The sequence below is a fragment of the Sturnus vulgaris genome, chromosome 11 (genome assembly GCF_052056855.1).
Source record: "Sturnus vulgaris isolate bStuVul1 chromosome 11, bStuVul1.hap1, whole genome shotgun sequence".
Taxonomy (NCBI): domain Eukaryota; kingdom Metazoa; phylum Chordata; class Aves; order Passeriformes; family Sturnidae; genus Sturnus; species Sturnus vulgaris.
In genome coordinates this window covers 18293382-18305803 of record NC_142253.1, presented here as the reverse complement: position 1 = coordinate 18305803, position 12422 = coordinate 18293382, and the positions used below count along the sequence as shown (strand labels likewise).

The 12422-nt window shown below is 45.0% G+C and overlaps 1 protein-coding gene across 2 annotated transcripts in view; it reads right to left on the bottom strand.

Annotated features, from left to right (window-relative positions):
• Positions 1–2561: 2561 nt before the first annotated feature.
• ATG7 (autophagy related 7) overlaps positions 2562–12422 on the bottom strand; it is an 80506-nt gene continuing 70645 nt past the window's right edge. For both annotated transcript variants that reach the window (XM_088171687.1, XM_014869761.2), the window contains exon 19: positions 2562–11344. In XM_088171687.1, the coding sequence (XP_088027813.1) occupies positions 11312–11344 (33 nt within the window). In that variant the 3' untranslated portion in view covers positions 2562–11311. The remainder of the gene's footprint in view (positions 11345–12422) is intronic.

Below are 12422 nucleotides of genomic sequence, written 5' to 3'. Positions count from 1 at the left end.
TGCCTGGAAATGCAGGAAAGAGGAGTGTGGGATTCTGCTCCTGCTCTGCCCTGTGGCAGCTGAGCTCTGGATGCACTTTTGGTCCTACCAATTCTCACAGGAAATGTAAAAAATGCCCGGGCAAAGGCTGAGGATGAAACTCAATACAGATCCACCCATCAGAGATCATTAAAGACAAACCAGTGAAAGCAGGAAATATTCTCTGGTTAGATGAAAAGTTTGTTCCTTTTAACAGTGTCCCATGACAGAGCCCATCTCCTCTCTATTCTGTCCTTCTGGGACACATCCCCAAAGCAAATTACATGGGTTTGCCCTAAGAGAAGTGTCCATTTTACCAGCACAGCTAAATTAGCTCAACACTTCACTCTGGACTTTGGAGACTTCTTCACACAACTCTCCAACCATTTGAAAATTGGTTTTCTGCCTTTCTAATGCTAAAGAACAGATACAGAGCATTGCTTTTGTATTGCTTGCACAAATCTCCTCTGCAGTGTGGCTGCACAGACACCCAGGGACAGCAAACAGAACAACATCAAAGTGCTGCAGTGCCTGGAAAACTTCCTTGCCATCAGTTATTTGGGTTATAACTGATGTGATCAATTCTAAAAGGTATCTCACAAATTTATGCACTCCCAACACTCAGAAAATATTTCACTTGAGTTTTTCAGGAGTGAAATGAAAATCAGGTCATTCTAAATCATGACATTTGGAATTCATTCTGTTCTTGAGGCATTTAGCTTCACATTTTCAAGTCTTTTTGACACGGCCACAAAACAGATGGGTTCGTTTTGAAATGAAAGAAAAAAGAAAACAGATCCTTGGGAATTGGAGGAACACAAAACAACAAAACCCCAGCGCTGGGAGAGCAGCAACATTTTGAGAGTTGAGAAAGCTGCAATTTACCCAGACTGGGGAAAAGCAAAGATTCTCCCCTCAGGAAACCTCCACTGCTGAGCTCTGCATCCCCAAAGTGGGAATCAGCTCCACCCCAACCTCAAAGGCAAACACTGCAAGGAGTCCCACCCAGGATGGTGCTTGGGGATCACAGGGAACCTTCCAGATCTGTGTTTATTTATTCAGCTTCTGCCTGGGGAGTCTGCTTCAGCAAATCTGCTGCTTTAATTGCTCTGTAGGTACAAATTCAGAACAACATTCCTGCCCTTCCTGCCAGCACCAGAGGAGCTGGGTGACAAGAGAGAGGCAGCCCTTCATTCCTGCCCAGGGAAGGTGAAAGCTGGCTGGGGGACCCTTTGAAGCCTTGCAGCCACTGTTCCTGCACTTCCACAGAAGTCTGCAAACCCCACACCAGTGTGGGAGCCCCCCAAAAGGAAAACATTGATGCTGAGCCTCGGGAGAACTCCCCAGAAACAAACCCTGGGCAGAAAAGGGATGTGCCAAGGCCTGGAGATGAGCTGGAGCTCCTCAACCCAGTGACAACACCTGACCCAGTGACAACACCTGACCCAGTGACAACACCTGACCCAATGACAATCCCTGAGCTCCTCAACCAGTGACAACACCTGAGCTCCTCAGCCCAGTGACAACACCTGTGCTGGGAAAGCTCCCAGACTGGGGCAGCCCTGCTCCAGCCAGCCTCCATCCAGCTGTTTTTCCTGGCTCTCCTCCAGGTTCCTGTCCTTCTGCCCCTTCATATCTCCCATCTAGAACTGGAACAAGGGAGGGGAGGAAAACATTAACGTGGTAGGACAAAAGAATTGCTGGAGCTCCACTGCAACAGAGATTTGGGGCAGTGGGCGAGGCTTTCAAAGGATTTTTCAGTTTGTTTGTTCTTCTCTCATAATGGAAGTTTTGTATTTTTTTTTTTTTAGTGAAAAGTTTAACTGGGGAAAAGAGCCAATGACAACACTGGGAAAGGTTTGTGAAACACAAAAATATCACTAACACCACTGCAGAGCCCAACAAATTACAGGTCATGGCAACTTATTTACACTTGGTACTTAGTTCATGAACACTGCTCTGTAGTTCACTCAGAAAGGGAACAAAACCCCCTTTTTTTCTCTCCTCTGGAATATATTTATAATATATGATCAGAATTAATAAATGCTTGTTGATTAAGAACATTAAAAAAAGCCCTAAGCCTAATTCTTACTTGTTTCTTAATTCTGTTGCATTATCAAAGTCAAGGCACACCAAATGAATCCAAAGCTCTGGCTCCTGGGGACAGAACTTTGAATGTCAGTGCAGGCCTGGGAGGACACAGCCAACATTTGCTGCCCCTCTCAGCCTGGGTTGCTGAGCTCCTTTACCCCCAGTGCCAGCTGGGTGTGGATCTGAATCCCTTTGGGATCACTGACTGTGAGACAAAGCCAAGCTCCTGGCACTGAGATGATAACACCACGAGCCTTAAAACCAGAAACTCCTTTTAAAAAAGAGCATTCCAATAACATTTCCTTTCCTGTTGTTAGTTTTCCATGAGAATACCAAAGCTCTTTGGTGACTCCTCTCTATTTCAGCTGATTTGTTACACAAAGCCCAGTGCCCATCCTGGACATTTCTCAGGACACACCTGCAAGAAAGAGCCAAACTGAAACAGAGAGCAATTAAAAGTTAAGAACAGATTTATTTAATCCTCTTTTGCACACATAACTTTTAAAAATACATGCTTAGTGTAAGATTGTCTTTACATTTGACATCAGGCTTCTCTCAGAACTTTAAAACCCAGTTTAGGACACCATCAAAGAGAATCCCAAGCTGGGCATCCAAACCCAGAGGCAAATGAATTCCAGGATCAGCTCCTTGTCCAAACTCAATGCAAGACATTGGCAGTGTTGGAGGTGAGCAGAGCTGCAGCCCCTGCACATCTGCACTGTTTATTCTCTTGCCCAGCTGCCTGCACTGAGCTTGGTCTTGCTCTGCAGTGTGCTCTGAAGCAGCCCAGACACTCAGAGCCTTTCCCTGGCCTCACACAGCCCGGGGAGTTCTGTCCCATCCACCTTCCCTGGGCTGGGACAGTGACAGAGAGGACAAAGTGACACAAGCAGTGTTTTTAAAAAGCCCAGGAGTGAATGACATTAAACTGCAAACTGTGCAAGCTGGGAAGTAACACCTTGGCTTCATTTCTGAGATCACCTCCAACTAAAGCAGCAGAACAATTTAAAAGCAGTGCTTTGGTCACAGCTGAAACGTGTTGTGCTGCACGTCCCCACGTCCTGAGTGTCACCCCTCCTGACAGCCCAGTGACATTTCAGTCCCATTCTTCTGCAGTATCTCACATCAACAGGTATTTTGTTATTCTCTGCTCCCAGAGGACTTTTAGGAATTGCTATCTTGAAGTTATCTCCCTGAATCTCTTAATGACATTTCCAAATACTATCCACAGGAAAAGAAATGAACAGATCCCATCATGGCTGGAAATGAAACCAGAATCTGTGCAGCCCCAGGGCAGAGCTGGCCAGGAACCAGTGACCTGCTCCAGCCCTCCCTTGCAAATCAGGGCTAAAAAAAGCCTGGCTTAAGCTGGTAGTGCTGCTAAACTCAACTGGGTTCATAGGGCAGAATTTACAGCTCAGTCAGCTACCCCAAGGAAAAAATCACAGATAGTGGCTAAATGCATGCAAGAGACATGCAACAGCAAATGTTTTAATTAGAAGAAAATTGCCTTTGTGTAACCAAATAATTGTGATGTTATCACATTGACACCACCTGCATCTCAGTGGCCCCGACTTGGTGCCAAAAATGATAAATCATTGGGATACATCAATAGGATATATCCACTGGGGGGGGACTTGAGTCAGAGCTTTTTGTAAAAGCAATTTATAAGGTAATTTAGAAAATAAAGGACCCAAGGGAAACTCAACAGCAACTTCAGGAAGGTAAGAGGAATTAAAGGAAAAAAAAATATCAGAAAAAATAGAAAGAGATACAGAAGAGATACAGAAGAGATACAGAAGCTTTTTGTAGAACTTTGGTCAAAAGTGTCATCTGAAAAGTAACTTTAATTTGTAATAATGCCAGATTTGGAGATGACTGGAAGAAAGCCCATTACCTGGAGCATTCACTGACCCCATTCCCCCGGAGCTTTGCTTCAAATGTCACCACGGGGGCTCAGCCCCAGAGCTGCGGCCAAACAAAGGATCCCCTGCTCTGCACAACAACAACAACAACAACAACAACAACAACAACAGCAGCAGCAGCCAGCCCAGCGCCCAGGGAGCTGCCCAGGAGCAGCCTGCACCCCTGAGCCACACACACACATTCCTGCCATGGCCAGCATTCCCGAGAGCAGCTCCCCAGGCAGCTCCTGCTGCAGGGACTGGCCAAGGGCTGCTGGCCAAGCAGGAAACGGTGGCCCAGTTCCCTGTCCCCCTGCTGCCACCTCTGCTCTGGGGACACCCTGCACTGCCCGCAGCTGCTCCTCACCCACCGAGCACTCACACACAGCTGTCCTTGGGAAGGAAACTCTGCCACCCACCCTGGAGCTGCTGCTGTGCGGGGACAGGGCTGGCAGAGCCACTCAGTGTCCGGGAGTGTGAAATGACACCTTTTGTTTGCATTGCTTCCCAAATAATGCTGGGAAATAATGCTGGGACCTTCTCCTCCCCTCTCCAGACCAGGAGTGAATTAAGCCTGATTTACACCGGCAGAACCTCCCCAAAGGCCTGGCTGCAATGATTTCATTCATAAAAGCTGGAGCATCCACATGGATCTCCCATTTGAAGCAGCATTGGTGATTTCAGCCATTCAAAAGGCTAAACCACGGATCCTTGGAATGGCAGGGCTGCCTAAAGGAATGAAACCCCCCCCATCCCTCCCCCTTCACACACAAAAAACCTCAAAGTGGAGCTGGGAGTATTAAAAGCAAAGGCAGGAGCCTTATTTAGGAAAGCAGCAATTCCAAGGGGAGCTGCTGGTGATGTCACAGCACTTAAACGTCGCCTGAGTCACAGGTTCCTGAGGAAGTGGCAACACCTACGGGATTACTGGATAAAAGTCAGCCTTGGAAGCACGAAATGAAAATAAAGACACTCGCAGACAAAGCAGAAACCTCAAGGAAAACTGCGCCTGCTTTAGAGAATCCCTCCCTGCTAATTTGAGGGAAGTCTGTCCCTGGAAATGAACGTGGGTGTCACTGAGAGCCTCCCTCAGGGAGGCACTGGGGATGTGGGGAGAAACGGGAAAAAGAAAAGAAAAAAAAAAGAGGAAAGAAGGGACACCAAAACCCATCAGAACTAACTTCCTTCCTTCCTTCCTTCCTGGAAACAATTCCAGCAGCTCTGCTCCAGGCAGCTTTAGCCCACGCTGGTTCCAGCTGGGAAGGAGAAACATCCCAGCAGTGAGACTCCAGCTTGCATTTCACGTGCCTTGGACCTTGCAGTGCAGGTGCATCAATGCAGCTTCTGAGAGGTGAGTGAGGACCATCAGAAGACCATGAAGGCCATTAGACCAAAAGAGAAATGAAGGCAAAAAGCTACAGAAACACTACAGCTCTCCAGTTCAATGTCTCCCCTTTCCTACTGCCACAGTGCAGGATAGTATTCCACTAACAAATCTAACAGTGAATCACTCTGCTGAGATCCTGCACAAGTCAAGTGTCCCAGTGCCAAAGACTGAAGTTACACACGAGCCTGAATTTTTGCATGCTCAGACTACTGAAGCAGCAACCCACAGCCAAGGAATGTAGGAACAGAAAGGAACTGGATGGGAGAGGAGGGAAATTACAAGGAAAAATTTTTGAAAACTCATCGATTTGGATTTGATTTGGCTTTTGATTTGGAGCAGCACAGCACTGTACAGTTGCTCCCGTTCCTTTCCTGTTAGCTGACTACAATATTTTGTGAAGAAGCCATTTGACATTTTTTACATTTCAAATAAAAAGCACGTGTGCATGTGACCTTCACTGCAGAGACAAAGCCCATTGTGCTTCCTCTCAATGTCCTACACAAACATCCATGCACAGGCAGGAGGAAACAGGCATTCAGAGAGCTGCAGGACATGGATGGAAGGAGTGTGTGCTCCCTGCCAGCCAGGAAACACAGCCCAGGCTGTTTTTAGAACTCCTGATTGTCCTTCTTCTCCCTGAGCCAAATGAGCTCCGATGGCTGGATTAAACAGAAAGAACCCGTGCTAGTAAAGTTCTGACAAATAACTGGTGGGTTCTGAAAATCCATCCTAAATAATTCCACTGCACTTGACAAAGTGCTGTGGTTAAGTCACAACAGGCTGATAATAATTAGTGAGGCTGCAATTAGAGCTTGAACTTAAATATGGTTGGAGAAGACATCTGCATCCTCATCCTGGGCTGAGATATCTGCACTGGGAAATGAGCTGAACAAACTGCCCTGAGACATGGAATATCTGAAGGGGCTCAAAGCACATCCCTGCCACTCCAGCCTCGTGCTGGTAATTCTTTTGGGAGGAGCTTCAGGTTAAAATCATCCTCAAGTGACTCATTCCAGGCATTCCTTCCCAAGCTGGACTGGTGGAAGGATGAGGATTGCTGGGTGGCAGTGCTGGCCTGAAAAAAAAGGGGGCTACAGAGGAGAATAAGCCTCAGCCTGGTTATTAAACCTTCAACACGGCAACAAAACAACAGTTTTGACCCAGGATAACTGAGAATAAAGCCCAGAGGGATTCTTGATAGGTTATCAATTAAAGTAAAATGAGAGAAAAAAAAAAAGTCAATGAACTGTTGGGGTTTTTTACTTCCAAACCTGCCGAGCGTTGCACAGGTAAGAAAATGAACTTTCCAGAAATGATTATACTGGGAAGCTGAGGAGGCAGCAGAGAGGGCAGGTCCAGATGAATTTCAGACCTAAAGCGTGACCTGTGTGGTGTTTTCAGGCTCTGGAGGAGACCCAGGCAGCTGCAAGGGAAGGAGGGCTGGAAATGGGACAGGTAGGCAGGGTTCTCATGGGTTAGGAATTTATACCCTGGCACAGTCCAAAGTCCTCCTAGTGTAATATTTCTGCCTTTTAAAACAGCTCATCCAGGTGCTCTGCAAGAGCAAAGGTGCACAACAGCCTCTGGAAGGAAAGTTTCATTCTGGCAGGATATGCACGAGCACATCAGCTGCACTGAAAATGGAAATAAAAAAAGAAAAATAGGAATTAATGAAGCCAAATGGTAACAGGCTGGAGACATCTTCCAGACTCTGTTTCTTATGAAGTCAGCTAAAATTTCCCATGTTGCAAATACTTCCTTAATGGCTCTCTTTGGAGTATAAATGCTTATTTGTTTCTAAGGAAAGCCTTGCATTGTTATTTCAAAAAGAAATTCAGAATTTGGCAGTAAAATCCCACCACTGAGCTGCTCCTGCTCTCTCTTCCTGTGCCCCCTGAATGCAAAGTCCCAGAGCAGCAATCCCTGAGCCAGGGACACCCGCAGTGGCCTGGAGCACGTGGAAGGAGCAGACAGGCTGGCTGTGTGCCAGCTAGAAATGGATTTTCTTCTGCAAGAATGTGAGCAATCCTTCCTATTCCCACAAGAACTGAGAGCTGGGACTCGCCTGGACCTCTTAAAATTTGATTATACTTTGAAGAGGAACTATATAAAAATAAACTCATGGATTCTGTGAGAGGCACAGTGTCCTTGATCACCACCAGTGACCTCACCCATCCCTGGCCTCGGTGAGAATCCTGCAAAGTCTGTTCCCAAACCCCATCTCAGAATCTCATTGGTTTCATGGTGTGGCTGGAAAAAGGGGCAGAAACTCAAAGGGAAGGTGGGAGCTGGCCCAGCACAGTCCCAGAGCAGTGGAGGATGGAGCAGCTCTTGCACAGGATCACCTTAAGGGTCTTTTCCCACCAAATGCTCCTCTGATTCCATCATCAATCCCAGCTATGCAACTTAACAGATCTCCAGGAAGAATCTGTTCACTAAGAGGGAGAAACAAGTGTTATCTGATGATTCCACAGAGCAAAGCTCAGAAATAAAACCCATTTCAGGGAGTTTTCTACAACAGCACAAGTGAAAAACCAAAATAAAGTTTTACAGATGGCAGAGTCACTCAGTTTTGCAAATACTTCTGTTGCATCTATTTAAGGTGAGCAGCCAGAATTTATACAAAGAAACAGGATTAGAGTCATGTAATGCTAAGGGGTTGGAAAGGACCTTGACAATAATCTAGTGCCACCCCCTGCCATGGGCAGGGACATGCAGAACGTGGCATGGGAATATCAAAGATGACAAAACGGAAATTCTGGTTTACCTCACTGGGCTTCTCTGAGCACACAGGGAAGGGAAAACGTTTTTCCAAGCTCAGACTCCATGATTTTAAGGCCTGGAACAGTCACTGCAGTTTCCTTTGTTGTGCCAAAAGACCTCCAGTGCTGCTGCCTTCCACTGAAGCAGAATCTCTTTAGTTCTTGGGAATGGAACTCCTGTGGTTCCTTCCCAGCCAACCTGCCTGGGCCATCGGGAATCCTCCTCCGTGGATCTGTGTGGGATTTTCACATCCAGTGCTGAAGGTTCCAGACTCAGAGCAGCCCCTCTGGGAAGGGCTCTGGCCATGGCTGTGATGGCACCAGGGCAGGTCCCAGGTGTCCCTGAGGGAAATCCATTCCCCGTGGTTCCAGGGCTCCAAGGAAGAAAACTCCCACAGAATCTCGGATTCCTCACTCGGGTGGATGGGGTTCATGTAACAAATTCTAAATCTCGGCAGGACACACTGCAGGGGTGATACTGAAGCAAAATTCCAGCTGGCACAGTGTGAAATCACAACAGAAGCTGCCATTCCATCAGTTTCTTTAATGCTCAAGTACAAAAGTGGTGTCAGAGCTCTCCACTGAGATCTTCTAACAGAATTAAATGTCCCCAGGTGAGGCACAGGAGTGGCACAGCTGCAGGTTGCCATAAAATGCCACTAGATCCCTATTAGATAATTTAGGAAAATGAGCAGGATCCTCTTAGGCTGCTCATTCCCTTTTCCCAACAGATTTGGTTCATACCTGAAAAGCCCTGGCTGGGTTCTCCAGTTGAAGTTCAGGGTCTTCACTGTTTACTATTTGAATTTACTTTTTAAAAGGAATCATAAATAGCATTTTATGAACTGTTGACTGGCACCAATGGAGAAAATTCAGTGTTTTTCTCTTTGGTGCCATGGTGGAGGAGCTCCTGGCAGCACAAAGAACATGAAAATCCCAGCTCCTACATGAAGAAATGGAAAGTTTAGTTTGTCCCATTAAACAGCAAGCACTGGAGCTGGGGTCTGTGCAGAAATCCTGCAGGAAGTGCATACAAGGCAGCAAATAAATGTGTTTATCTGCTGTTAGTATTTGAATGTACATTCATTCATTCATTGGAATGGATTCTCAGGATTTCTCACTCAGTAAATGCCCAGAAATTCAGGAAAAGTGAAAGAAGAACAATTCTGGTCCCACAAGGAGAAAGCAAACAACATTTTAGTCAGCCAAGGGAAGTGTTTCTGCACATCAGGCACATCTGGGAAGCACATGGGCAGGGAAGAGCCCAGCCTGGCAGAGCTGGGTGCCAGGGGAGGGCAGAGTAAGGAGCCATGGAAAGCCCTGATCCCTTGTGCTCCTGCTGCCCTGCACAGCACTTCCCACCAGTGCCAGGCATTGCAAACAATCATTCACATTCACCAGGCTCAGAAAGATGTGCAGCTTTCAAGTCTCAGATAACCCCAAACTGCAGAGCTGCTCACACTCCACGGGTCAGCAGCTCCCAGAGATCCAAAAAGCAGATTATTCCCTTTCAACTCTCCTGGCACCAACCCACGGCTCCAGCTGGGCTATGGCATGGCTGAAAACATGGCTGCAAAGTCATGATGCATTTTAACTGCTTGAAAAATGCAGATTTCAGGCTTTCAATCTCAGCCTTCAGTGCCTCACCACCAAGAGATGATTTGCTCTGATTTCCAAAATATATTGCACTCATATATATTTTTATATAACATTGAAGTTACCTAAACTAGACATTCCCCTAGGTAAGAAATAATGTAAATATAATGGCTATGGTAATAAACAAATAAATAGAAATTATGGCTATTTTAGACAATAATGGCTATTTTAGACACTTGGTGCAAATCTCAGCAGGTTTCAATAAATCTTCTTTCCTGATCAGAAGATGGGAGTTGCAGATATCCTTGACCTGACTGAACTTCTGATGAGAGAGAAGCTGGGAAATTGTCGACCAAAAACTCTTCAGAGCTTCTGTTAAAGAAGGAACTAAAATAATTGGATTGAGCAACTGATTTTCATAATATATCTGGGAAATAGAGGCTGCTTGGCAGATAAAGGGATTTCCATTTTTTCTAAGTGAGTTAACTCATAAACCCCACAATATAAAGCTATGAAAGGGATTTCAAATTTCCTTCTAAAACCTATTCCAAGTTAAAACCAATAGATTCAATTTTGCAGTAATGCACTTTGATATTTTCAAACTCCTTTTTCCTCGAGCTATTTTTTTAAACTGTTTGTGCTCAGCCATAATCTCTGAAGCCACTTGAAAAAATTAAAAGGACCAAAAAGGAAAAGAGAATTGCTCTTTTTGAACCCCTGCAAGGTCCTGCACGACCACACCCAAGAGCAGCAAAGTCAGAGAACAAATTTCTCATTTCAGTGAAGCATTTCCCCACAGGCTTTGACTGAATCAATGACCCACCACCCCCAATTTTTTACCATATTAACAGAGCTTTCTCAGCCTCAGGGGAGCCTAAACATGATATAAATGTTTTGGTCTTTCCTGGGCAAAAATCAAAAAAATTTGTTTCCACAGCATGAAAAGATGGGATCTTTACAGGGAATAACAATTCCATGGACACATCACAACTGCACCTGAAATTCATCTTTGCAAACAATTCCTGTGGTGGAGGCAGTAGGTTCAGGTCCTTACCCACTCCTGCCCACCTTGAAGCATTAAATTTAACTCCTGAGAGCAGAAAATGCTCAATCTTCACAAGTTCCAACTAAAGTGCCCCAAATCTGAGAGAGATGAAAAAAGCCATTCAGAAATGCTGCTTGGACATGGTTATTGACAAGCAAAATAAAACCTGGCCCAAACCAACCACCCAAATTTACTTAAGCAGCATTTTTTATATGTAAGCCATATTTAGATACTGAAAAAAAAAAAAAAACCTCGACCAAAAAAAGAGAGACCAGGTTTAAACACAAGCACATTGCTCCAGTTATTTACACAATAAAAATGAAAACATGGTGAGTTCTGTCCATAAGAGACTGCTTTGAAAGTGAAGTTATTCATGGCAAAACGTGGGTTCTGTTTGTTTGTCTTTGCAGCAGTCAGGAGGGGTAAGCAATCATTAACTCCTCAAAGCAGAGATAAAAGGCAGGGCTGCAGCCCAGAGCATCCTCCTCCTCCTCCTCAGCACCTGATTTCAAACGGTTTCATCATCACTCATGTCCCAGATCTGCAAGAAAAAAAAAAGGAATTTTAGCTTGTGGAGTTGAAATATGCTCTGAAAACACTCTCAAAAGTTCACATTGCTGTTTAAAAGGAATAATTAATAGCATTTTATGAACTGTTGACTAGCTCCAATGGAGCATTCCAGAAAACTCAGTATTTTTCTCTTCTGTTAACAACCTACACAGCAATAATTATTTGTCATCTTGGGGGTATTTTTAACATCTACTTTTCAGCGTTTGTCACTTTGGCTATTTGGTATTTATTATCATTTACAGATAATAAACAAATTTGGCTATTTGCTCTTTATTATCATTTACAGTGAGGCTCAGCTCAAAGCCCAGACATTTTGGGTTGGTTTGTTCACTCACTGGCACACACTCCACGTGAGTCATCACTTCTAATAAACAGCTAATTTTACCAAACACTGCAGAACAATTTCTAGACATTCATGAAGAATTCATTGGCCATTTTACACTTAAATATTAGATCTCATAAACAGCAGCTTAAGGACAAAAAGTTACCTGGAAATTTGTACCTTTCTACTGCTTAAGAAAGAATTCAAGTACACCATGTTTTTCTGCAGTATAACATAATTGTACTTTTACTTTCTGACTTGCCCTGGGCCAGTCAGTGGTTATAGAGTGGGGAAAAAGTGAATCTTTTCACAGAATATTGAGGTGTCCTTGTGAACACACTGAGGTGGAGTGGCAGAAGGTCAGAGCAGGGATTTGCAGAGCTGTCTGGAGGCAGAACATGTTCTCAATGTATCTTCCAAGCTTTTGCTTCCTGAGAAACACAGATGCTCCTAAAACATCTTCTTCTGATATTTTAGAGGTTTAGCTCATGGCCAAGACCCTCTTTCCACCTGGCAGGGTTTAAGCTCAGGACTAACACGGGTTCTCAGCCTTAAGCTGGGTTTAACACCAAGTTTGTAACACATAAAACAGAGTGTGTGACTGGGAGCATTTCAAACTTGCCTGAATTATCTGCAGCACTTGTGGAGTGCTGCAGATGACACATGACAAGTGGTTTGGATGAGAAGCACAAAAATGTCAATTTTCCAGAGCACACAGCCCCCAGAA